At 44.1% G+C, this 25,899-nt stretch overlaps 1 protein-coding gene across 1 annotated transcript in view; it reads right to left on the bottom strand.

Annotated features, from left to right (window-relative positions):
• LOC138247178 (killer cell lectin-like receptor subfamily B member 1B allele A) overlaps positions 1-25,899 on the bottom strand; it is a 344,850-nt gene that overhangs the window by 257,770 nt on the left and 61,181 nt on the right. Inside the window, exon 2 of the mRNA XM_069201923.1 lies at positions 9,351-9,491. Within this exon, the coding sequence (XP_069058024.1) occupies positions 9,351-9,435 (85 nt within the window). The 5' untranslated portion in view covers positions 9,436-9,491. The remainder of the gene's footprint in view (positions 1-9,350; positions 9,492-25,899) is intronic.

Raw genomic sequence — 25,899 nt, 5'->3', positions numbered from 1 at the left:
AGGTGACTGATCAGAACTAAAAGACCGGCCCGGTTTTGCCTTTGCATAATAATAAAAAGAAACAAGCGCGATTGCACTGTGTAAAACCTTGAGTTGGGGAAGGAGTGCCAGGATACACAATAGAAATAAAGTGGTAGTCATGAAAAGCACTCGATTAGTGCCAAGTGAGATCGAGCTGCCTACAAAATAAAGAGAAATACTAGTCCAGAAACCATACAGAACACATGGAGCCTTGTATGTTTTCAATAGTTGGCCGGTGCTCTCGAGGAGGGCTAAACACTGGAAAAGGCATGAGGTATGCATACCTTTCACTAAAGAAATCAAGTGAATTTTAAAAAGCCAGCCCACGGACCAACAAAAGTGATGGGCGTGACATGGGTGTGGTTAAAAGCCCACAGAAATATTTCAACAGGAACAGAACAATTGCGCGCTTGACCGTAAAATGCGAAATACACCCTGAAGTCACATATCACAACTGTAACCAGCTCTAGATTTTAGCATGAACACAGAGGCAACAATAGCATTTTTACCATTAAGACTTTTTTTTAAATCTATCTTTTAATCAATTTAATGGACAATGGAGACACTTCCCCAGTGCCACCTGTGTGTGCTACCTCTGCAATACGGAGAGGGAAACTTTGGAACATATTATTTGTCTATGCCCCAAGCCACTGGATGGCTCCAAGAACTTTTTGAAACAGGTTTTCAAAGCGGAAGGGATAATAGTAATAGCAGAGGCAATGCTATTCTGTTTAGGGGTCCAATACATGTGGATCACATAACAACATGTTTAACTATAACAATTAGGAGGTGGAAAAGTCCACCTAAGGTGAACTAAACCCGGAGAAAAGTAGACCTAAAATGAAATGAACTTTTATGGGTTTTCATTTTGGTCTGCTTTGTACTAATTTTAATATGTATTCAATGTAGATTATATGTATATTTGTTTTAAGAAACTGATTCAATAAAGAATGCTGTTTTACCTGAGCTTTACGTGATAATAGAATAAGTAGTATGCATTTCTTTTCCTCTAAATAAAAAACAAGCATTTGCAATGCAACAGGTCTCGCATTATGTTGAGTTAGAGCTATTGCCGTTGTAATCTCCTAACTGGAATTTTGTGCCACATTAAATGAAAAAAAAAAACGAACCCGATTACCACTGTGCTGCAAAATAAAGAGAAAAAGTAGTCCAGAAACCATTAGGGAAACATGGAGCCTGGTATGTTTCCAGTAGTTTACCGAAGCTCTGGAGGAGGGCTACACACCAGAAAAGGCATGAGGTATGCATGCCTTTCACAAATTAAAACAAGCAAGGCAAGCCCACAAACCAATGAAAGTGACTGACGGAACTTGTGCATGGCTAAAATCCCCCTAAAGAGAGATTAGAAAAGGGACGGAGCGCTTTGCGCCCTACTGACCACCATCCTCCTGGCAGGACAATGGTCCCCCGCCCTGAAAGCCTAATTAAAGTCCTTAATTTTGAGTAGAGCTTCTTGCACCATTGATCCTTAGACACTTTAATGTTATCTGTGTCTTGCATCGAAGATCCTTAGAGACAGTGATGTTATCTGTCCCGATGATCTCTACGAGTTCACGTTAACCTGTAAGTAACAGATTCATGCGATCCCTACTTAGATGTAATTTAACTTTCTAGGGCTAGAAATAGACACCTGCAGTGTTATGTAGAAGCTGGTGCTTCGAGCGTTGGACCCGACTATCTCGTTATTGTCATGTACATTTGTTTTAAAATTAAAATAAAATAAAGTACTCTTTTTCTGCTTATGTTCACTCATATCAGAGGTTTTCGAAGGAGGCTTGTTTTACATATCATGTCAGTTTGGCTAGTAAAGTTTGGACAGAAACATGTCGATCACTGAGGAGTGATGAGGGTGGTTTCACAATTTATCACATTTTCATGAGGTTAGTTTTAGTTTTGTTCTAGTGAATTACAAAATCAATGAATCTGTGAGGTATCAGCAGATGCATTTTGTAGTAGGGAACAAGGACTGACCACATACATCACAGTTTGATCAAGAACATCGAGAGCTTTGTATGAGGCACTAGCAACTTGTTTGCTGGCGAGGAGCCAACACTGTGCTAAAGCATGCTGCCTACTGCGGGTGTGCTTGTTAAAGAATGAACGAGGCATGAATTTATTACAGTCCCTTCAATATTGCGAGATAAAACTGCATGGGAAAAGCACAGTCACATGTTTAGGCTTCTGTATTTTGAAAGAAAGAACTATGTTATTTCCTTTCATAACTCTCCCACGCCCCATTCAATTTGGTTGAGCAACTTTATAATTTTTCACATATACATAAAATTATTTATCAGTTATGGAACGTAATCACATATTTCAGAAGATATAGCCCACATCTGTAATAAAGCCTCCATAGGTGAATTAAAGAATGAAGCATTGAAAGATTTTTCCTGACCACAAAAACCATTACATTCTGTGCCAAAGAGATTTTGGTTTCTCAGTGTCCATATCCCAATGTGGAAATATGTTATTGCAAGCATATAATTGTGTTTGCAGCTTCAAACGTAAGGAATCAGACTGTACAAGTGACACAGGGCTCCTGCTGTTGCAATGAGGAAATTTTAACATTAAGAAATCTTTGGCTGAAAAATATCCTTCATGAAATAGATTAAAGGAAAATATTTAGTAAAAAATGCAAAATTCTGACAAACTTCAGGTTCTGCCAGGTTTCCTGGTCTGCAGATAGGGATGACGGACGTCTTCTACAGAAGACTAATGTCTTGTAACCCTGGTTAGGTTAACGATTGTGAGTATCAAGCTACAATAGCAAGACTAAGGCCCTTATTTAGAATTGGGCGTACGGGTTACTCTGTCCCAATCATGACAAATATCCAGTCTGCTGTATCAAGATTCCCATAGGATGTAATGGTATGATAATACCGCAGATGGGATATCCGTCATGTTCGTGATGGAGCAACTCCATCCGCCTAACTCTACAACAGGCCCTAAGGATTACATTACATTCATGCTTGAACGGTAGATGACACCCATTGGGAGGAATGATTGCACCCTCCTGTTTTTTGACATAATGGCTATCTCTGATACTACAGGCAGGTGTATTATACTCACTCGAATGCATAGACCAATATATAGGGAACACTGTTCGAGCTGCCTGTTTGCTAATAGAAGCCAACTTATAATACAATGGACCAGATGTCTGAAGAAACAGGTCGCAAAATGTGTTTTCAAATTGTGTTCCAAACTTTAAAGGCAGTCTCTGATATTGCCATAGTAGTTTGTTTAGCAGAATTTCCGATGCCAGGGAGTCACAGGACAGTCTGTCCAACGAATATTAATTGGGAAGGTTGCTGTCTGTGACCGTCTATAATTGGGTACCAAGTTAGTGATGGCGACTTGCACGGAACTTCAAACCATCATCCCTGTGTTTACATTCCCAAACAGGAGATTTGTTTTATTAAACAGCCTCAGTTCATTAAGGGAACCAGGATTTAAAAAAAAAAAAATCTACTTTGGGAAGATATCGGGGGTGGGGGAGGGGCTACGCGGCTCCTCCCAATCTGGCACAACAAGATTCCTAAAAGAGAGACATATCCAGGGCCCCCTCACACTTTGCAAATCAGTTACCACCACCTTTAAATTGTAACAAGTCAATGCCCTACAACCACAGCTGCATTTCGGTTCAGATGGCCAAACTCATTTTGCAAGTAGGGAGTGCTAACATACACCAAATGGGTACTGAACAAAGTAAAAAAACATTTTGCTTTCGCATCTGTGATTTTGCGATGGTTTCGTACATGTACTCCTTAACTTCTTTTAAATATTACCTATAAGGAGCCCCAAGGTGTTACCGTTCGACAATCACTTATTCTATTTTGATATATTCCCTTTTGTCTAGGTAATAATGGAATGTGGTCTTTTGTGTCGAATGTGCGGCAGTCATACCCAGACTCTGCTTGGTCTGCTTGGTCTGCATGGTGGCAGCGCTGGAATGTTTGGTGAGGATTAACAATGGATCCAGGACAAATTCACTGTTCTTTGTAAAGAAAAACATAATTTCTTCTGGCAATAGATTTGCTTCTCTTCCCTTGAATGAATCAGTTAGTCTAAATTCACTCGGGGCTAGTTTGATATGGATTCAAGAAATGTAAAACTAATGTCAAAAGTACATATTCTGTTCTTTACTCGGTTAATTACTTTTGTCCAGCAGGTATTCGTGCCTGGCCACTTCCTAAACAACCATTTGCAAAGTCAATAGGCCTTGCACTGGCTGGCAACTATTTGGCTTTATCAATTATTATTTTGTTTATGAATAGCTTTTGCATGACTACATGCAACTCATGGGCAGCCTGGTTGCAGTGTTGGGGGAGTTGCTGGACCCTCAACTGAGTAAAACAAGCAAAAACCAAAGGCCAAATTCGGCTACTTATTGTGTTGATGTGCACATTGTGCAAGAGGAGAAAGTCACTCACAGTCAGGCGAGCCAGTGGTTGAAATGGGCTGATCCTGTTCCCCATGGTGTATGCAGCTGTGGAATGAAGTAAAATAAATGAATGCCAGAACAGCTGACCAATGCCTGGAGAGAGCTGACTGAGCGTCTCTGTAAGTATGTATAGTATATATAAACTTATTAAAAACAAAACGTATTGGCTACTGCCAGACATGAAAACGCGTGATTCATCTGACAGAAAATCAGACCTGTGTCATTAGAATAATCTTTGATTTGAGAACTTTGACCAGCTTTCTAGTTCATGTAAATCACCAGAATAACTCTCCGTTAATAAACCTGCAGTGGTAGGTGATTTATTCATCACTAAACACCAATCTCACTTTATCTTTGCTCCTTGGTCGATTTCTCCAGTTTTAGAAAATTACCTTTTTCTAGTGCTGTCTCATATAAAAATAGAAGGGTGGTCCTGCTCTCAAAATAGCATGAAATACAAAACCCACTAGAGACTAAGGGCCTGATTCTGATTCTGACGGGTGGCGGAGGCCGCCCGCCAGAATTCCGCCCTCCAAAATACCGCGCCGCGGTCAAAAGACCGCGCCGGGTATTTCAAGTTTTCCCCTGGGCTGGCGGGCGGCCGCCAAAAGGCCGCCCGCCAGCCCAGGGGAAAACGACCTTCCCACGAGGATGCCGGCTCGTAATCGAGCCGGCGGAGTGGGAAGGTGCAACGGGTGCATTTGCACCCGTCGCGTATTTCACTGTCTGCCAAGCAGACAGTGAAATACTTGTAGGGGCCCTCTTACGGGGGCCCCTGCAGTGCCCATGCCATTGGCATGGGCACTGCAGGGGCCCACAGGGGCCCCGCGACTCCCCCTCCCGCCATCCGGTTCCCGGCGGGAGAACCGCCAGGAACTGGATGGCGGGAGGGGGAGTCGGAATCCCCAAGCCGGCGCAGCTTGCTGCGCCGGCTTGGAGGATTCCTGGGGGCAGCGGGAAACCGGCGGGAGACCGCTGGTTTCCCTTTACTGACCGCGGCTAAGCCGCCGCGGTCAGAATGCCCCGCGGGGCACCGCCGGCCTGTCGGCGGTGCCACCGCGTCCCGCGGCCCTGGCGGAGGAAATCCGCCAGGGTCGTAATGACCCCCTAAGTGTTTCGATCTGGAAGACATCCTTGGGATAGTCTTGAAGGGCTACAAGACAATACTAATGATAACCTTTCAGACCTGTCAGCCTCAGGGTGGTCTTCCCTCAGACTTTTTTCCTGAAATCGTTTTAGTTGCCCTTGGGACTCTGTGCACTTTACCACAACAATAAGTGCTAAAGTGGTTGAGGACGCTCTCCTAAACATAGTAGAATTCTCTTACACCTGATTGGCACATTTACCTTACCTGTAAGTCCCTAATGAAGTGGTACCCTAGGTAACCAGGGCCTGTAAATTAAATGCTGCTAGTGGGGCTGCAGCACTGATTTTGCCACCCACTTAGGTAGCCTTGTAAAACATGTCTCAGGTATGCCATTGCAGCCTATGTGCACAATTTTAAGCCGGAATTTAGGCCTTTTGCCAGACCTACACCTTCCTTTTTGATCTATATGTGTAATCCCTAAAGTAGGTCCAAACATCCCATAGGGAAGGGTGCATTGTTTTTAAAAAGTAGGACATGTACTTTGGGGTTTTACATTTCTTGGTAGTGAAAAATTCTTACATTTGTTTTTCACTGCTGCAAGGCCTGCCTCTCCTATAGGATAACTTTGGGTTAACTCATTACATTTAATAAGTGCTGGCTTTCAATAAGGAGTAGGTGGGCAGTTCGAGTTTGGTGTCTAAAGAACTCAAATTTAAAGCCCTCTTTAACAGTGAAATCAGACTTTAAGTCAAAATTCCAAAAATGCCACTTTTAGAAAGTTGGCATTTTCTTGTCCTAAGTATTTGGTACCTGCAGCATGTTCTTGGGTCACGTGACTAGGTGAACCAGTTACTTACTTTCTGTAACGCCTTATCTGGTAGAGACTCTAGGCCTGATTTAGATTTCAGGGGATGGGTTACTCCAACGGTGATGGATAGCCAGTGCTTAATTTGTGCTTGTTGTTTCCGGTGTTGAGCACCAGAACTTATTTGTGAGGGCCAGAGCTTATTCTTATGCCTCAAGCACTTGCTGTGAGCAAAAGACTCATATAGGAAAGACAGAAGAAGGAAAAACTAAAAAGCGCCATAAAGGGAGAAAGTAGAAAGTTGCAGGATGAGCTGAAGGGGCAGGGGTGGCCGTAAATGGATTGAAGAGGCCCAAGATGGCTTCAAGATTACGCTGCCACAGTATTCAGTGCTGGCAGATTTAATTACAGCATTCTCGTGTTTAAGAGAAGGGCTTTGAGCACCGGCACCTCTTTATTTACAAATTAAGCACTGTGGATAGCCCATCTGCCGAAATATGAATATATCCTATGGGATGTATATTTTGACAATCGGGCTATACATTACCATTGTGAAGGAGTAACCCATTAACCAAAATCTAAATCAGTCCCTTTATCTAGTCACAGATTCCTTACCTTAGAATTATCTCCAGGCCCCAGACTGGATCCATAAAATTTCTTTAGCAGTACCCCTGCGCAGGTGGCATAGTTTGGCTGTACAGGGCTTTGTCCACACCGGAAGTGATGTAGGCAACATCCCAGCACGCTGATGTCTGTTTCTTTTCACGACTTTCCATGCTAGGAGTGCAGAGCCACAAAGAAAACTGACTACTGGTGTTGAAAACTAAGGTTCTGAAAGGGGAGAAACCCTGTCCCTAGAAATCTGTTCGCATGGCAGGGAGGATGGGTGGGTTGGTGTGGAATCTGCAGCTAGTTAGAGTCTCTACCGCATTACCGAAGGTAAGTAAATTAGTCATCTGGTAGAGACCCCAGCAACACCTCCTTGGAGGTGGCTCTGCAGAACAATTTCATGTGAGGAAGACCTGCAGGCCTGAGTGGGAAAAGTAATGATTCCGATGGACCAGACTGTTCAGGCAGCAGTGTTTTGTGGACGTGCGCATGTTGCTGCCTAGCAGATGTCTAGGACTAGAACGCCACATGCTAACACAGTGCACAGTGGTTGCAGCTTTTGCTCTGGTGAAATGAGCACACAAGCCCTCAGGAGATTACTTCTTGGCCAACGTAGCAGATTTTTACACAGAGCATGATCCTTCAGGAGATGGTCCGTTTCTGCATGGCCTGTCCTTTCTTCGCTCAGCATACCCCACGAAGAGTTGGTTGTCCACCAGGAACTTTTGTGTGGCGTCAAAGTAGAACAACAGCCTTTTTTTGTTCCAGGTGGTATAGTCACTCCGTGTTGGAAGGATGTGGCTGAGCGTAAAAAGTATGCAGAGTGATGGATTGGCCTATGGGAAAGGGAGTGACCTCTTTTGGGAGAAAGAAAACTTTTGTACAAAGCAACAGTTTGCCTGGGAAGATGTTCAGGTAAAGAGACTTTGATAACAAAAATGTTTTACTTCACAAAGCATATGAAAGCTACCAAAAAGCCCAAGTAACCTCTGCGCTGTTGAACAAAGAACCAACAAAATTGAATTGGTGTAACATGTCTTTTAATATGTCTCCCAAATTGTAAGGGGTGCAACATCTGTTTTTGAATTTGTCTCCTAAAATGTAAGCGGTGCAACATTTGTCTTTTAATTTGGCTCCAAATCATCAGACCTCTGAAGTGTGAATCATTAAACTAAGCGTCTCTGTGGTTCGGGGAGTTTGATACGGGTGACTTTAGGTTAACCAGTGTGTGAAGAAAACACAAAGATTTACTTGAATATTCATTCTTCTACAGAGAGATTTATAATTTTTTCATGCAGCAGAACACAGTAAGCCACCCTGCTATGCTTCCTGAATGGAAAAGGGCGGGAATGTTGTATTTATGATTATATGGCGCATTCATGTCCTTTCCTAGCACTGACGCACATTTGGCTGACTGAGGCCAATGCAGGAACCCATGCGTTGTGCTGCAAAGGTGCTTCCATTGTAGGCAGTATTGTTTTTGTGCAGGTAGGGGTACCTTCCTGCACAAAAAGATGAAAGAACGAGGAGAAATACAAATATTTCTTCTTGTAATGCTTCACCTGCAGAGCAGGTGCATTCCACATTTTCAGGTTTCCCCAAATTTACCATTAATGGTAAATCTGGGAATGCACCAAAATCCCTGGGTGTATGTGTGGGGACACCCACTCTGCACCCAAGGATCAGCTCCCTGCAACAGAGTAACACAAGTCAGCGAGTTGCCCTGCGTTGCTTTACTCTAGGTTTATTGAGCTGTGCAGGGCCATGCAAGGTGGCCTTGTGTGAGTTGATACATCTCACCCATGCGCCCCCTTGCGTGATGCAAGGTGACGGTAAACCTCGATGAACGTGGGCCAAGATATTTAGGATTCAAAATATTGTCAGTCTCTCACAGGTTTTACTGGGGAGTTGTTGCTGTATTAAACTGAAACATTCTATGAAATAATTTACTAGGTGAGAGTAATTCTCTGAAAGGACTTTATTGTTGGGCAGTTTGGAAAGTGTCTATACTGTTTCATGAGTAGTGTCTAAACAGCAGGGCAACAGTCATGAATGGCGCAAGATCAAAACACACAAGCACATGCACAGCAGCGCACAGTTCCTTCTCAGCCATTGGGAATTGTTTTCGTTTGTATTTGGTTCAGGGAATTATGTGCTCACCTTTGATAACTGCTGTAACCAGCTAGTCATGACTTTAAATCCCGGGGAAGTTAAGTGAGCTTTGCATCCTTCTGAGGTTAATTTAGTTTACATTTCGTTATGGATTGCAGTTAGAAGGTAAACTCTCAGTAGCAGTTGGGCTTTCTCAGGCTACTCTTCAGCGGTTTGAAGCACCTAAAGAAAATGATAAATAAATAACTACTTACAGCGCCTGTTTGCTGCTCTCGTCTCACTGGTGCGCGAGGCACTCCCAGGAGTCCTGATATCTGCATACACAACATCCCCCGCCATGTGAAGTGCTGGGAAGGACGAGCTCTCGGGTTCCTGCGGTGCACAAGTCTCAGCTCCTGGAGTCACAGAAACAAAGTGTTTAGTGCCTCTAAGAAGCGGAAGTGTGGCAGCTCTATGTGCGAGGGACCACTGACGCCACTTACGCAGATTCCTCAGAACCAGTCCTCTCCCTCAGCGATCCCACCCAATCCTGTGACTACAGTGTATATCAGGACTGCAGCGAATGAAAACCATAATGCCAGGGTAAATATTAATTTGTGAATATATTTAAACATTTGTGTACAGTGTATGCTCACAGTTGACATTAAAACACTGCCCACACAATCGCAACCGATACGAGAAGCGATACTGCAAATCGATAAACGTATGCATGCCTTTCACAAATGAAACCAAGTGGATTTTAAAAGGCAAGCCCACAAACCAATATAAGTGACTGACGTGACATGGGCGTGGTTAGAAGCCAAAAAAGAGATTACAGATTGGAGGGAGCGCTTTAGCGCTCGCCCATAAAAACCACTGGTATTGCTGTGCTGAGCAACACTATCTTTTTACCCTTTGCATGTTAACACCTTCACAAACAATGTCACAAATAACACCCAAGAAGCATAAATTTCATCAAATGAAGTTACAGTGGAGCTGGCACACTCGTGTTTGAAATACAAAGAAAGAATGATGGCCAGACCCCGCACCCACAACACACTTTGCTTATCCCAAGTCTGTGCCCATTTACTTTTGGAGTATGCCTTCTGACTGTAAAAGCTGGCGAAGACCAGGCCCTGCAACCAAAGAGGGTAGGACAATCAAAATTGAAGTGCCCCTTTCAGGATCAATCAGTACTCTGGCATTGCTGAATGTTATGTCCAGTTAACCCTTGGAGTAGGCGTGTTGAACCCAGGGTCTTGTGTGGCAAACATTGCATGCAAAGTACACTGGTTTTGATTGAAGTGGATCTGGTATCAGCAAACATTCATAATCTGTGTGAACTCGTATGCAGTGTACTTATGGCAAAAGAGGGTATTATTGCTTTGTTTACCATAACAGGATCATTTCATTAAGTTGGAAATTATGTTTGTATTACATTACTCATGGCATGTTAAATGACATCGCTGATTATAGTTAAATAACAGAATTGATGACATTTAAAAAAGAGCACAACCAACAATTCTGACAATGTGATAATGGCTTTGTGAACAATGAGTAATGCAACAACCTAAATCGATGGTTGGAGTCTTATTAGCTTATATGTAAAACTTCGAAAGATGCAAAACAAACTGTAATTTCAGAAGTGAAGTACCTTTAATGGGGATCATTGTCTTTTTACTTTTATTCTTCCAAATGACTGGTGCAGCAAGGGTAGGTCACTTGTGGTGATCTAGCTGCTGAACAACACTGAACAAAAGACCATCTGGCCAAAGTCTGCTGTGAGGGGCTGAAGGCTTATCATGTTGGTCATGAAGGGATGGGGACAGGGCCTGACCACAGAAGAGGCCCACTGGCCACCCTCACGTTCCCCTTTACATTGCCAAAGCAATGGCCAGCAAGCAAGGGTTGGTACGTTGTTGCAGAGTCTGACCGAAGGACAAGCAAGCCCCTCCCCCCCCCCACACACACACCTCCACTGTATATGTCCAAAGTCTTGCGTGGTAGGGATCGGCTGCTTATAAAGAGGTTGGTGCAGACCCCTCTTACAAGCTAAAACTTGTATCAACCTTGTCCTCTGTATGCTGCAGATCATATTCAGTGGAGGTTTGATGCATGCAGAGGGTTGGGTGCCTGCCTTACCAGAGCCTAAGCACGGAGCCCAATTCTTGATGTAGACTGAATGCAGGATGTGACCAAATGTGACTGAGATGTCATGAGTAAGAGCATCATTAATGTCATTTAACTCTTCGTGAGTGATGGAATATGTGAGGATCGTAAGCAGTGCATGATAGGGGCGCAAGTTCAATAAACTATAACTGGTGTATTTCAATGGTATTTGGGTTTAGGGAGTTGTTAAGCAACTGAAAATAGGGGCAGGCTGAGTAAACAGATGTGGAAAGGGATGCTGTACTTTTGCAGATATCGCTCAATTTTTAGCCTCTTTAAAAATAAATGCCTCAAATTGCTAAAAACTCAAATCATGCCTCACATTTTGAACCAATGAGTTTGTGCCTGCATTAACAATACTATGCTCATTAAAATTCAGCCTGCTCCTCAGTAAAGACTTAAAATTTAACAGCTGCTATTGCATAAAAATTACATTCAGGAATGCCTCACTTTTGCCTTGAATTAGACCTCTTTGGTAATGCTGTAGTGGATGATTAGGGAGTTAACTCACCGCTGCTAGTGTGAAAGTACGTTTCTATCTACATTTTAGAGTGCTTTACAGACAAGGAGGAAGATATTTGAGAACTCACAGAAAATGTGTCCTCATTTTAGCTTTCTAGAGTTCTAACCATAACTTCTCTGACAAAAAATAACCCTCATTTTATTCCTCTATTGTAGTTCTCTCAGTATGAAATTGTGTCTGTTTTATAGTTTTGATATTCACACTGCAGTTTTCAGGTGTACCAATTTTTTGTCCAATTCTGAATATTAGCACTACTTGTTCAATATAATTCTGGGGTGATGCTGCAGTTGATTATTAGTAAATTAACTGGCAGAGTACTGCTGGTTTTGAAAGTACGTTTCCATTTGCATGTCAGAATCTTTCACTGACATGGATGAGAAAGGTATTTGATAAGTCACAAAACGTGTCCTCTTTTTTGTCCATTTCTAAAGGAAATACTTTACAGCTTTGATATAGTCACAATGATGGTCCCCTGTGCCACACTTTTGTCGCAAACATAGAATGTTAGTGCTGTAGTTGTTCCGTAAAACACTGTGGGAAGCTGCAGTAGAACATAGGCTGTGGCTGCTGTTGGCAGTACATGTTTTACTCAGAATATCAGACTTCATTCTCATGAGGCAGAGGAAGATACTGTAAACCTATAGAAAATGTGCACTCATTTTAACTTCTGGGGCACCTTTCATTACCTCTATGAGCAAATCATAAGAAATAATTCTCTCCTCTCAAACATGGCTATCAAATGCCAGTAACAGCTCAGCATTTTTTACAGCGTAAAATCACCCAAGAACCCATCAGATATTTTTTTAAATGCATATAACACCACTAATTAATGATTTATATTAGGTCTAAAATCTTATCACCCTTCATGTGTTCATTTTTGTGACCCTCAAAAACAGGCTTTTACTACAATGCATTTTAATGTGGACCAAGATCTAGAGTCTGGTAATGGCTGCTACGTGTTTGGCCAGTTGATCAAGGGGGGGAAGAGTGGTCCACCTGAGACTCCCCCCGCATGCCATGAGGGTCAATGTGTGCTCACCCTGCACCTGGGTATATTTTTTAATTGATTTTCAGGACACAGGAACCATGTCCCTCAGTCATGGAATGGCTGTCACAACAGACTGTTCATATGGTGGCTAGTTAATCAATATAGACCAATCCCCTTTAAATTGGCCAACCAGAGCATTTCTGCACATCAACAGTTCAGGTATGCCTAACTTTTTAACCTCTTCAAGTCCAACACGAGTCTCTCTTTAAATGCTATTTTCTCAAACATGGCTAAATGGATTTACACCAAATCACTAAAAATATGCTTTCTGAGTAAAGTTCTAACTTTTGGCAAAATTTGGTGTAATCTGTTTCTCATGTTTAATGTAATACAGCAGTGATTCCCAACTTTTTAATTCCTGAGGACCCCACCTGAATCACTACTGGAAGCCTTGGACCCCTCAGCAATTTTTATGATCTAAATGTCAAATATTAACACAAAAAAACACAAACGTACACCCCAAGCAAATACTCGATTTACTAAAGATATAATTATTTTATATTGAAAAAATATGCAAAAATAGAAACCTTTTACTGGAAAGGTTGGCGCTGCATCTCAGTGACTAACTTCTCAATGTCTGGTTTAATTTAGGAAAGCTGAATCAGGTCAGATTCTACATCTCCCAAGTGATTTCTGATTTTATTTTTTAGGTGCATAAGATCTGATATGTAGGGAAAGGAAATAAAATCATAAAAGCCTCCCATCTCACAAATGTAATTCTTTAGTTTAATAGCACCTCTCATATCACTGAAGGGCGTCAGAGCACTTTATATGGGACTACAAGGTGTAGGGTTCATGTCATCCACACTGGTAGGTATTTTCTAAGAGTGCTTGGTCTGGAGAAGCACAAGCTTAGGAAGCAGAACATAACACAACGGTGTTTAACAGAATAAGGATAAGGAAAGACTGGGGAAAAAAAAACATAACTTTCTAATTTGGGCCATGCAGTTTGCATGCAGCTCTTTGATGGCAGTGCATAGCTCACTGTGCTAGATTACAATTGTTACTTAAGAACTGCACAGTAACCCGCTGTGCTATACACATAAAATACTGTTCTTTGCACGATACATGTTCTTTGCAGTAGGCATATTAACCATCTGCGCTACTTTAGATGGGTCAAAACTACCACTAGACAAAACTCCCATCTCTCTCTCCACCAGGTACATTAATCACCAGAGTTATATTTACGATTTTATTTTTGCCTGAAAGCTGCTGGGTGTACAAGGAACTTTGCAGTGCTTTTAAAACCACTGCACAAATGAAGTAATAAACATAAAAACATGTAGGTTTTTGTCAAGAGGCCCCAGCTGGAGAAGTGGTTTTCTGCCTGCCAGGCCTGCGGACCCCCTTGGAATGCCACAGACCCCTCTGTATTTCAGAGCAAAATTTCTGATGGAATTTAACATGGGAAATCACATTTTTAGGGCTCCCTCCCCTCCATTTTTCTGGGCCCCAATCAGCGCAAACTTTCCATGAAGGAGCCAAAATGGAGGATTTGTTTTGTTTTTTTTGTTGGGGGGTTTGTGTAATTGTACAGATTCATCATCCCGCACCAAATTTATTAGTAGAACAAAAAACGTTCTTCCTATGGAAATATATCCCCTTATCTAATACTTGTGCAACACATTTTTGTCACTACTTCATGGCACTGTATGCACAGAACCTCTATACAGCAAACCCTAAATTAGGTGCCCTATGCACCTTGCAAAACAGCTATGTAAAGCTAGATGTTTTGTAGTCTGGACAATGAAGTAATAATATCTAAATCACAATGACTGGCGTCGTAATTCAATACTGTCTGAGACATTACGATATTTATGTCCACTAGGTGGAGCAAGTTCTTCAGGTGAGCAAAAGACGACATTACTAGCCGATACTACTTAACCCCTTCGCTGCCAGGCCTTTTCCCCTCCTGTGCCAAACCTTTTTTTGGATATTTTGGGCAGTTTGCGCGTAGGCCATCATAACTTGTTGTTCACAAGCTACCCACAACAAATTTGCATCCTTTTTTCCCAACATCGTAGGGATTCTAGAGGCACCCAGACTTTGTGGGTTCCCCTGAAGGAGACCAAGAATTTAGCCAAAATCCAGCAAAAATTTCTTTTTTAAAAAAAAAATGGGAAAAAAGGGCTGCAGAAGAAGGCTCGTGGTTTTTCCCCTGAAAATGGCATCAACAAAGGGTTTGCAGTGGTAAATTCACCATCTTCCCAGCTTTCAGGAACAGGCAGACTTGAATTAGAAAAAACAATTCTTCAACACAATTTTGACATTTTACTGGGACATACCCCATTTTTACTATTTTTTGTGCTTTCAGCCTCCTTCCAGTTAGTGACAGAAATTGGTGAGAAACCAATGCTGGATGCCAGAACGCTAAACACTTCTGAAAAGTAGACAAAATTCTGAATTCATCAAGGGGTCATTTGTGTGGATCCTACAGAAAATAACAGCTGAAATAAAAGAATATTGAAATTGAGGTGACAAAAGCAGCCATTTTTCTCCACGTTTTACTCTGTAACTTTTTCCTGCGATGTCAGATTTTTGAAAGCAATATACCATTATGTCAGCTGGACTCTTCTGGTTGCGGGGATATATAGGGCTTGTGGGTTCATCAAGACCCTAGGTACCCAGAGCCAATAAATGACCTGCACCTTGCAATGGGTTTTCATTCTATACCGGGAATACAGCAATTAATTTGCTGAAAAATAGAAAATGAAAAATAGGTATCAAGAAAACCTTAGTATTTCCAAAATGGCGACAAGATAAGGTGTTGAGGAGCAGTGGTTATTTGCACATCTCTGAATTCTGGGGTGCCCATACTAGCATGTGAATTACAGGGCATTTCTCAAATAGATGTCTTTTTTACACAGTGTCTTACATTTGAAGGAAAAAATGTAGAGAAAGACAAGGGGCAATAACACTTGTTTTGCTATTCTGTGTTCCCCCATGTCTGCCGATAAAAAAGGTACCTCACGTGCGTGGGTAAGCCTAGCGCCCGCGAAAAAAAAGCCCCAAAACACAATGTGGGCACATCAAATTTTCCCAAAGAAAACCGAGCTGTTTTTTGCAAAGTGTCTAGCTGTGGATTTTGGCCTCCAACTCAGCCGGCAACTAGGGAAACCTAGCAAACCTGCACAGTTTTGAAAACTAGACACCTAGGGGAATCCAAATTTCCTTCCACCCAGCGTTCCCCCAAGTCTCCCGATAAAAATGGTACCTCACTTTTGTAGGTGGGCCTACTGCCCGTGAAAGGAAATGCCCCAAAACACTATCTGGACACATAAAATGTATCAAATACAAAACTACCTGTTTTTGAGGGGGGCACCTGCGTTTTTGGTCCTGGGCTCAGCAGCCTTCTAGGGGAAACCTACCAAATCCAGACATCCTGAGGGTGTCCAGTGAGGTGTGACTTGCGTGGATCCCCCAATGTTTTCTTACCCAGAATCCTCAGCAAACCCCAAATTTAGCTAAAAAAACTAATTTTTCCCTCATTTCTGTGTGGGATCACCTCACTGGGACACATTTCATACCACCCAATGTTCCCCCCCAGTCTCCCGGTAAAAATGATACCTCATTTGTGTAGGTGGGCCAAGTGCTTGAGAAAGGGAAGAGCCAAAAACATGTTGATATTGAGGGGGAACCAAAAGGGGTCCAAAAGGGCAGCTTGCAAAAAAACATTGCAGCAGAATTTTTATCGGTATAGATGAGACAATGCTGGGTGGTAGGAATTTTGTGGATTCCTGAGATTCCGGAAGGTTCCATCACAAAAACGTGGGAAAAATGTGTGATTTCCAGCAAAGTTGGAGGTTTGCAGGGGATTGTGGGTACAAAAATGGTGCGGGGTGCGTGTGAAACACACCACCCTGGCATTAACCAGATGTTTAGTTTTCAGATGTGTCTAGGTCTTGTGGATTCTTCTACCTTGCAGCATCCCAAAGTCCATAAAGTGCAGCCCTCACCTTTCCAAGTGGGACGATTTCGAGAGTAAGCCAAGCTCTCAGGGCCCAAATGTAAAACTAAACCCCAAAATAATCAAATGTCTTCTTGCTTGCTGTGGGATAAGATGTTTTAGAGTGTGGGGAGAGCTGAAAGACTGTTACCCCCTTCGGTTGAGGTGGGTGCATAACCAGGCCCATACTGGTTGGTAGCCACCAACCGAATATATATATATATTTTTTTAAATTCCCTGGCATCTAGTAGACTTTCTGGCCCTCCAGGGTGTGGATCAGGGGTAATTGACCCATCTGCCCACTGGTGGGCAGAACAACTTTGGCCCCATTTATTTGGGGTGGGGTAGGGCCATACCCCCACCCTCTTATTTAAAAAAAAAAAACTTCCCTGGCCTCTGGTGGGATTTCTGACCCCCCTTGGGGGCAGATGGACCTTTCAAAAATAGGCCCATCTGTCCCCAATGAGGGGCAAATATGGGCAACAGTAACGTGCACCCATGGGGAGTGACCCTTACCCAAGGGGCTGCCCCCCTAAAGAAAACACACACATACACACACACACCAATCCCTGGTGCGTAAGTGGTTTCTGCCCCCATGAACAAAAATCGGCCGCTCTGAAATTGTCTAAAAACAATTTGCCCCCCAGGGGAGCGACCCTTGACTAAGGGGTCGCTCCCCACCTCTAAAAAACAAAACAAAAAAAACAACAATTTTTTTAATCCCTGGTGCCTAGAGGTTTCTGCCACACCTGGGGGCAGATCGGCCTAATAACAATAGGCTTATCTGCCCCTAGGGTGGGGCAGAAAAGGCCTTAAATAAATTTGCCCTCCCCGGGGAGCGATCCTTACCTAAGGGGTCGCTCCCCACCTCTAAAAAACAAAAAAATAAACAAAAAAGTATCCCTGGCGCCTAGAGGCTTCTGTCCCCCCCTGGGGGCAGATCGGCCTAATAACAATACAAAATGGCCTAAAATAAATGTGACCCCAGCCCCCCACCCCCTCTGGGGAGCGACCCTTGGCTAAGGGGTCGCTCCCCACCTCTAAAAAACAAAACAAAAAATAGATTTATTTTTTTTAAATTATCCCTGGCGCCTAGAGGCTTCTGTCCCCCTGGGGGCAGATCAGCCTAGTAACAACAGGCCGATCTGCCCCAAGGGGGGGCAGAAATGGCCTCAAATAAATTTGGCATAAAAAAAAACTCCCTGGTGGCCTCATAACAGTGGGACGATCTTCCCCTTCCATCCCTGCCTTAGGGGGGTGGGAGGGAAGCCCACAGAGGGAGTGCTAGCGCTCCTTCTGAGCACAGTGCCGAGGACGTAACGGTTATGTCCTCGGCACATGAGCACTGTGCCGCAGGATGTAACCATTATGTCCGTGGCACAGAACCGGTTAACAGATATCCAAATAATGTTTTCACAAGCATTGCCTACTAGCTTCTGTTCAAGCGTTTACAACGAGAGTCAAAAACTATATTTTTTTGTCTGGTTTATCGCAGATAAAATACCCTTAAAGTCCCAAATAAGACTGACAACAGTCGATTTTTGGATCACAAACGTTAGGAAGCACACAACATATGAGTAAACATGCATTAAGCAACTAGTACAAATATATCTGTGAGAGCTAATGAAATGAGTAAGAAATACTTTGTCCATATGGTAAAATCTTATTGTAGTGTCTAAAGCCTGTAGTTTTCAAAATGGCGCCTGCACGAGAACACAAGGACATTTATACTTTGTCAGCATGAAAGAAGCATGTGAATGACATGCTAGCAGGTTATATGTATGAACTGGAGTGTCAAAGAGCGAGCCACCGTAGTAAAACTGACAACTACTATTGAGAAAATAGTTCACCTGGAACACACCAAAAGATGGTTGTGACATGAAATAATGAAACTGATAAGAGTAACAATACAACTTGTTTGCATAAGAATACCCACCTATGTGGGTTTAAAAAAAATAATAATTCTGTAACGGTGTAATACCCTAACGGGTGGATTGGGTGCCTTGACTACAAGTCACAGGGAGGCTCTTTGGAGAGTTTGTACCTCACTGCACATGATGACGCCTGTCGTTCCATTTTGAACACCGCAAGAAAAATTGCTACATAAGGTCCCATACAACTGGGCCACTAATATGGAAAGTTTATCCTCATCCCGTTTGCTATTACGAGGCCTATCTTCACATATTGGCGTACGGAGTTTCTTCATATAAAGTGCACAGACAATTTTCAAGCAGCAGAAAGTGCCAATGACCTAACGAAACATCAATTTGCCACGTGTATGTTCGTGACCTAAGCTACTTCTACGTGCGTTCAAACCGATGCTTGGTTTGTGAGGGCGTTGCAGGGAGTGTGGGCAGGCACTAATTGGGGACCTAGACATGCCTTCCTCAATTGAAGGACAAACAGGAGAGTGGAAAGGCAGAAAAGCGAGAACGAAGAGAATAGGCACGAAAGCAGTGCAAGAGGCGAAAGCAGGGATAAGAATAAAACAAGCATTTTGAATGGAATAGTCTTGTGTTTGCTCGAGTTAGAGCTCATAGCGTTGTAAATTACGGACTGGACTTTTATTACCACACAGAGTGAAAATAACAAGAGGAAGACAGCGAGAGCGATGGTGAGCTGACCCTGGAAAAGCCCCCCTCTGATGTTAGTTTATGTTTACAGAGGGGGCTGGTGGGGAGGAGGGACTGAACACACACCCACAGTGCAAGGCAAACAGGCCATTACTGAAAGAGAAAGTCCCCTTCAGAAGAGATAAACAGGACATAGTGTAATTACACAGTACTTTGTGCTGCTCCCAAAGTGAAAAAAGGCAGGACAAAGAGGCAGAACTGACCACTAGCAAGCAGGGACTTTTGAAGGACACTGCAACTAACAAATCAAAATGCTGGCACTCACTCTATTGTATACTTTAGTATATAGCAGGCTGAACGCTAACGCTCAACCTAAAAATGAATATAAGTAAAAATATCAACCTTCCCTCATTTAAATAATAATTACAGCAGAGCTTAATAAAGTATTTCTCTCTCCCTGCTCTTCCAGAAATGGCCCTATCAGAGGATATGTGTACCATTCAGTTTCACTGTCAAAATCTAAGCAGCAAACAAAAAATTGGCTTAATTAATTAATTTAGCCATCTGCATCCGGCCCAGGATGATTAAATACAGCGATTCTAAATAATCTGTTATCCTGTTACTTCAGCAATTATCATCCCATGTCCCAAACAAAACAACTTATGGTTTCTGCTTCAAAACAGCAAGAATTAATATTAAATCAGATAAATTATTTTACAGGAAAAGGAAGTATATACGATACTATTACCATGATGACAAAGCCTTGAAGAAGAGTTAGAGTCCTAAAAGCCTGGGTTAAAGTCATGAAAGCCTCGGTTAGAGTGTTAGAGTCCTGAAAGCCTGGGTTAGTGTCCTGAAAGCCTGGGTTAGAGTCCTGAAAGCCTGGGTTAGAGTCCTGAAAGCCTCGATTAGAGTGTTTGAGTCCTGAAAGCCTGGGTTTGAGTCCTGAAAGCCTGGGTTAGAGTCCTGAAAGCCTGGGTTAGGGTATTGAAAGCCTGGGTTAGAGTCCTGAAAGCCTGGGTTAGAGTCCTGAAAGCCTCGATTAGAGTGTTTGAGTCCTGAAAGCCTGGGTTAGAGTCCTGAAAGCCTGGGTTAGAGTCCTGAAAGCCTCGATTAGAGTGTTTGAGTCCTGAAAGCCTGGGTTTGAGTCCAGAAAGCCTGGGTTAGAGTCCTGAAAGCCTGGGTTAGGGTATTGAAAGCCTGGGTTAGAGTCCTGAAAGCCTGGGTTAGAGTCCTGAAAGCCTCGATTAGAGTGTTTGAGTCCTGAAAGCCTGGGTTTGAGTCCTGAAAGCCTGGGTTAGAGTCCTGAAAGCCTGGATGAATAAGGTGAGGACAGTCATGGGACCGAGTAAGTCTTAAGTATCTGATTGGAGCGGGCTTTAGTGAAGTGTCCACATGCCAGGGAGAACAGGTAAACCATTAGGTAGATTCTGCATTTGAGGTGGACATTTCCAAGACTCAGATGTAGAGGTAATGACTTCCATAGATACAAGCCCTGGGCCTGGAGTGATAAACCACCATAAATTCTGTATCAACCTCACGATAGGCAGTGACTGGTAGACCCGAGGTTTCTTGTGGGTTGGCAAGGAACTGGCAGTTGAACAAGACAACTAAGCAAATGGCCATGGAGTACCTCGTGCAGGCAGTGGTTATTGGTTGTTCTTTCTTTTACTGGGAGCCAAGGTAGAGGTTTCAGTGTCAGTGTGATTTGATCATGTTGATTCAAACCAAACAACATGTGAGCTGCATAGCTTAGTACTCTCATGATTTTTGAGAGAGCTAAACTGGGTAGATCGAGTGCATCTGTTGCCATTATTCAAGACTGACATCTCCACGTCAAGGACTATGGTGATTTTCTGAGATGAGTGGCGCCATCGCAAAAACACATCAAACAGACATAGATGGCGGAATTTTGCTTTGCAGACATAGGGCCTGATTCTGACCCCGGCGGTCACGGACCGCCGGGGCCAGGGTCGGCGGGAGCACCGCCAACAGGCTGGCGGTGCCCCACAGGGCATTCTGACCGCGGCGGTTTGGCCGCGGTCAGACAAGGAAAACCGGCAGTCTCCCGCCGGTTTTCCGCTGCCCTGGGAATCCCCCATGGCGGCGCAGCTTGCTGCACCGCCATGGGGGATTCTGACACCCCATACCGCCATCCTGTTCCTGGCGGGTCTCCCGCCAGGAACAGGATGGCGGTATGGGGTGTCGCGGGGCCCCTGGGGGCCCCTGCAGTGCCCATGCCAATGGCATGGGCACTGCAGGGGCCCCCGTAAGAGGGCCCCACTTTGTATTTCAGTGTCTGCTATGCAGACACTGAAATACGCGACGGGTGCCACTGCACCCGTCGCACATACCCACTCCGCTGGCTCCATTCGGAGCCGGCTTCCTCGTGGGGAGGGGTTTCCCGCTGGGCTGGCGGGCGGCCTTCTGGCGGTCACCCGCCAGTTCAGCGGGAAAGCCAGAATGGCCTCCGCGGTCTTTCGACCGCGGAGCAGCCATATGGCGGCTCCCTCCACGCGGGCGGCGACCGCCGCCCGCAGGGGTCAGAATGACCCCCATAATTCGTTAGGGGTTAAATTAAATGTCTCTGTGCTTTCTCCAGGGGGACTGGATGAGTTCCTAGTGAAACGTGCCTGGCTAAAGGGAATAGGTGTGGAGCGGCGTGTATTTTTTCCATTTCGACAGACTCATTCATTCTCCACTCATTCTCCTTCCACAGATCAACCTGCACAAGGGAAAGAGACAAGTTGAGAAGATTGTCGTCCTCGTCATCAGGCACGAGGTGGAATGGTATATCATCTGCATACATACGATGCCCAATCTTGAAGGAGTCTAAGCTGTCAACCAGGTGCAACTTGTAAGCATTGAATAGGATCTGTGACAGGACAGAATCCTGGGGGACATGTACACCAAATTTGATGTCGGCTATTCGGGAAAGGAATGGGCTCAGCTTGACTTCTTGTGTGCAGTTTTGCAAGAAGCAAATGAACCGACACAGTACTATTCCACTGGTGTTGGCTGATGTTGAAAATCTTTCAGTTAGTATCAGGTAGTCGATGATGTCAAAGGAAATTAGGTTATATACATTTTTGAGTGGCAAATAACATAAGCAGATTTAGTCAATGTTTACTGATATTGTGGTATGAAGTTGCACAACTCGCCCTCATTCTTTCAATATTTTCTGAACCATTCAAATTCCCTTGGGACTGTCGGCCTGTAAGTGATAGCCTATTTCATTACTCTTAGTCGAAGGTACCTGCAAAACACCATGCATTTCTTATGCAATCCATTCGAACTGTGCTGGGAAGTCCTTTTTATGTCTTATTTTGTCAAATTGCAATAGTATTCCTCCGACCATCGCAAACAAATCTGAGCTTGCTTGGTTCCCTCAGCAGCACAGTAAAATTGTAATGACAAATTACACTCCATTACTTCGAAAATCTTCTTTTTCCTGGACTTTCTTCATCAAGTTCAACTAAGCATAGCCCCTGATGTTTCATGCTTAGTCTGTACAAACTCCCTCCACCTTTCTGCTTTTGAATATCTACTTCACAGTTTCCAATATATACAGAGCATTGCTGCACATTTTCACTTGCATGCCTAGGCACAGGACCATATTAAATAAGATTTCTGTCCTCTAAATTGACTTTCCATAAAAAGGAGCATTCCCTTCAAGGTTTTTGGTATCCACTATCACACTCTACATAAAGTAGACAATCCCATCAACTATCACTCAATTAGCCCAGAAAGAGTTTCCAAATACACAACAACCTTCTAATTGGAAAATACCTCTGCTCATGACCTACAAGCACAGCAAATATCAAAATTATGGAACCCCGAAGGTGATTCGCAAGATGGCATCGCTAGGCTGGAGGCGTTCGGCAGGAGTGGGAGACGCTTGTGAATGTCAGCTCACAGAGTGACGATAATGGCTGACGTGCTACCACAGCTGTGGTGGCTGAAAATGGAGAGAACACAGAGAACAGGAGGATTTCACCTAGTGTGCCCCTAGATTAGCTTGTGGCTTCTGATGCTCCCCTGTCTGCTCAGCATGTGGTGGTGGGGTTTGCAGTCAGGCGGTTAGGCTTTGCTGAACCTGCATTCCTCTCTGTTTTTTTCCTGTGGGGTGGTCTCCTCACTACTCTTCTACAACCACCTTTGGTGACCTGTTGCTGCACTTCCTTTCAGAGATGTGGGAGCAACGGGGAGGGCCCAACTGTAAGTAGAACCAACAGTTCACAGGCTCTGCGGTGAGTGCTTGGGACCGGCATGGCTGTGCAACGAGACATATAGCAGGTGCTGGAGGTCTTTTCCTTGGAGCCATGCCTACAACCAGCCATCGCTTCCAGATCATAGAGTGCTTGGGCTGCAGAGCAGGCAACAATTTCTGAACTGAAGTTAATTGCCTGCACAAATTACTCCCTGCAATCAGGTATTCACCTACACAGACTACTAATGCCCAGAAAAAGCTGGAGCCATTTTTTCAACTAAACAAGTGTGTAAGGAAATGGCTCCCTGTTGCAGTTACCCCCCACTTTTTGTCTGATACTGATACTGACTTGACTGAGAAGTGTGCTGGGACCCTGCTAACCAGGCCCCAGCACCAGTGTTCTTTCACTAAAAATGTACCATTGTTTCCACAATGGCACATCTCTGGCACACAGATAAGTCCCTTCTAAAAGGTACCAGTGGTACCAAGGGCCCTGTGACCAGGGAAGATCTCTAAGGGCTGCAGCATGTGTTGTGCCACCCTTAGAGACCCCTCACCTAGCACATGCACACTGCCATTGTAGATTGTGTGTGTTGGTGGGGAGAAAAAGCAAAGTCGTCATGGCATCCCCCTCAGGATGCCATGCCCACAGAATACTGCCTGTGGCATAGGTAAGTCACCCCTCTAGCAGGCCTTACAGCACTAAGGCAAGGTGCACTATACCACAGGTGAGGGCATAGCTGCATGATCAATATGCCCCTACAGTGTCAAAGTCTATTCTTATTCATTGTAAGTACAGTGTGGCCATATTAAGTATATGGTCTGGGAGTTTGTCAAAAAAAACTCCACAGCTCCATAATGGCTACACTGAATACTGGAAAGTTTGGTATAAAACTTCTCAGAATAATAAACCCACACTGATGCCAGTGTTGGATTTATTAAAACATGCACACAGAGGGCATCTTAGAGATAACCCCTGTATTTTACCCAGTCCTTCAGTGCAGGACTGACTGGTCTGTGTCAGCCTGCTGCTGAGAGACGAGTTTCTGACCCCCTGGGGTGAGAGCCTTTGTGGTCTCTGAGGACAGAAACAAAGCCTGCTCTGGGTGGAGGTGCTTCACACCTCCCCCCTGCAGGAACTGTAACACCTAGCAGTGAGCCTCAAAGGCTCAGGCTTCGTGTTACAATGCCCCAGGGCACTCCAGCTAGTGGAGATGCCCGCCCCCTGGACACAACCCCCACTTTTGGCGGCAAGTCCAGGGGAGATCCAGGGTTCTGCTTCCCCTAATATGGGCAGCCCAAGTTTTTACATGGATTAGGTAAGTTTTTTTCTGAGGTCCTGACGAATCGCATAGCGAGAAACATGTTGACCATTGATGCAGAGTAACACAGGGGACCCTATGTTTATCTCTTTGCATTTATACCACCCCCTAGTATGAGAGGCGGTAGCTATAATTAACATTCTTTTCATGGTTTATGGGGATTGTAGACATTATTTTACTATATCCCTAGCCTTTTGTTTTTAATCATGCCAGAGGTACTGAGACTCAATTAAAGGATTTAACAGGTGTTACCTCTAGACATTTTTAACTTTCCCTATTCCAATCCTCGTGTTCTATCTTTGACCGGCACGCATTCTCACTCTAAAAAGATCTCCGGCAAAGAGCCCCCATGTGGGGCCCGTCAGGCATTGCAGCGCCGGCCTGACGAGGAGCACTGCCCTATGATGAAGCATGTCACCGAAAGGTGAGTGAGGGCCTGTGCTTACAACCTTTTGGTTTCCCTTATTTGCAGAACCGGTAGATATTTTTTCTCGCCTTTTGGAACTGTGTGTGCTATTTTGGGTGTTTACAGTATTGGGATCTCCACACACTGGACCAGGAGTCTATCCTCCAAATATCCCTTGAACTTCCCCTCCAGTTGTTGTTTTTGAGATTATGAGAAAAACAAGGAGGAGTCACCCACCAGTCAGGACAGCCCCTAAGGTGTCCTGAGCTGAGGGTGGCCAAGATCACGGCCGCATAGGACGCTACTAAAACGAGCTCCGCGCGGGGCCCGTACAACATCCTGCAAAAACCAACTTTAAAGGAGCTTTATACATGAAACGAGCCCTTGTGGCATTGCCCAAACGCAGCGATGTAAACGGATGTGATCAGTGGGGGTGAGCTACGACGCGCTAGCCTCTGCATGCCGTCCACGCCCGATAGCCACAAAATGGAGGCCGGCAGCTCCCCAGACTAACCATAAACCACCAGCAATGTCCATCCTGTTGCCAGATGGACATATGGCCACATCACAGCCTTCAATAAATGACGCTTTCCGCACGTACTACCAACGGCTCTATGAGCAACCGGC

Source organism: Pleurodeles waltl, chromosome 7, assembly GCF_031143425.1.
Source record: "Pleurodeles waltl isolate 20211129_DDA chromosome 7, aPleWal1.hap1.20221129, whole genome shotgun sequence".
NCBI classification, from domain to species: Eukaryota; Metazoa; Chordata; class Amphibia; order Caudata; family Salamandridae; genus Pleurodeles; species Pleurodeles waltl.
Note: the sequence above shows the minus strand (reverse complement) of the source record. Positions and strands in the feature narration are given on the sequence as shown.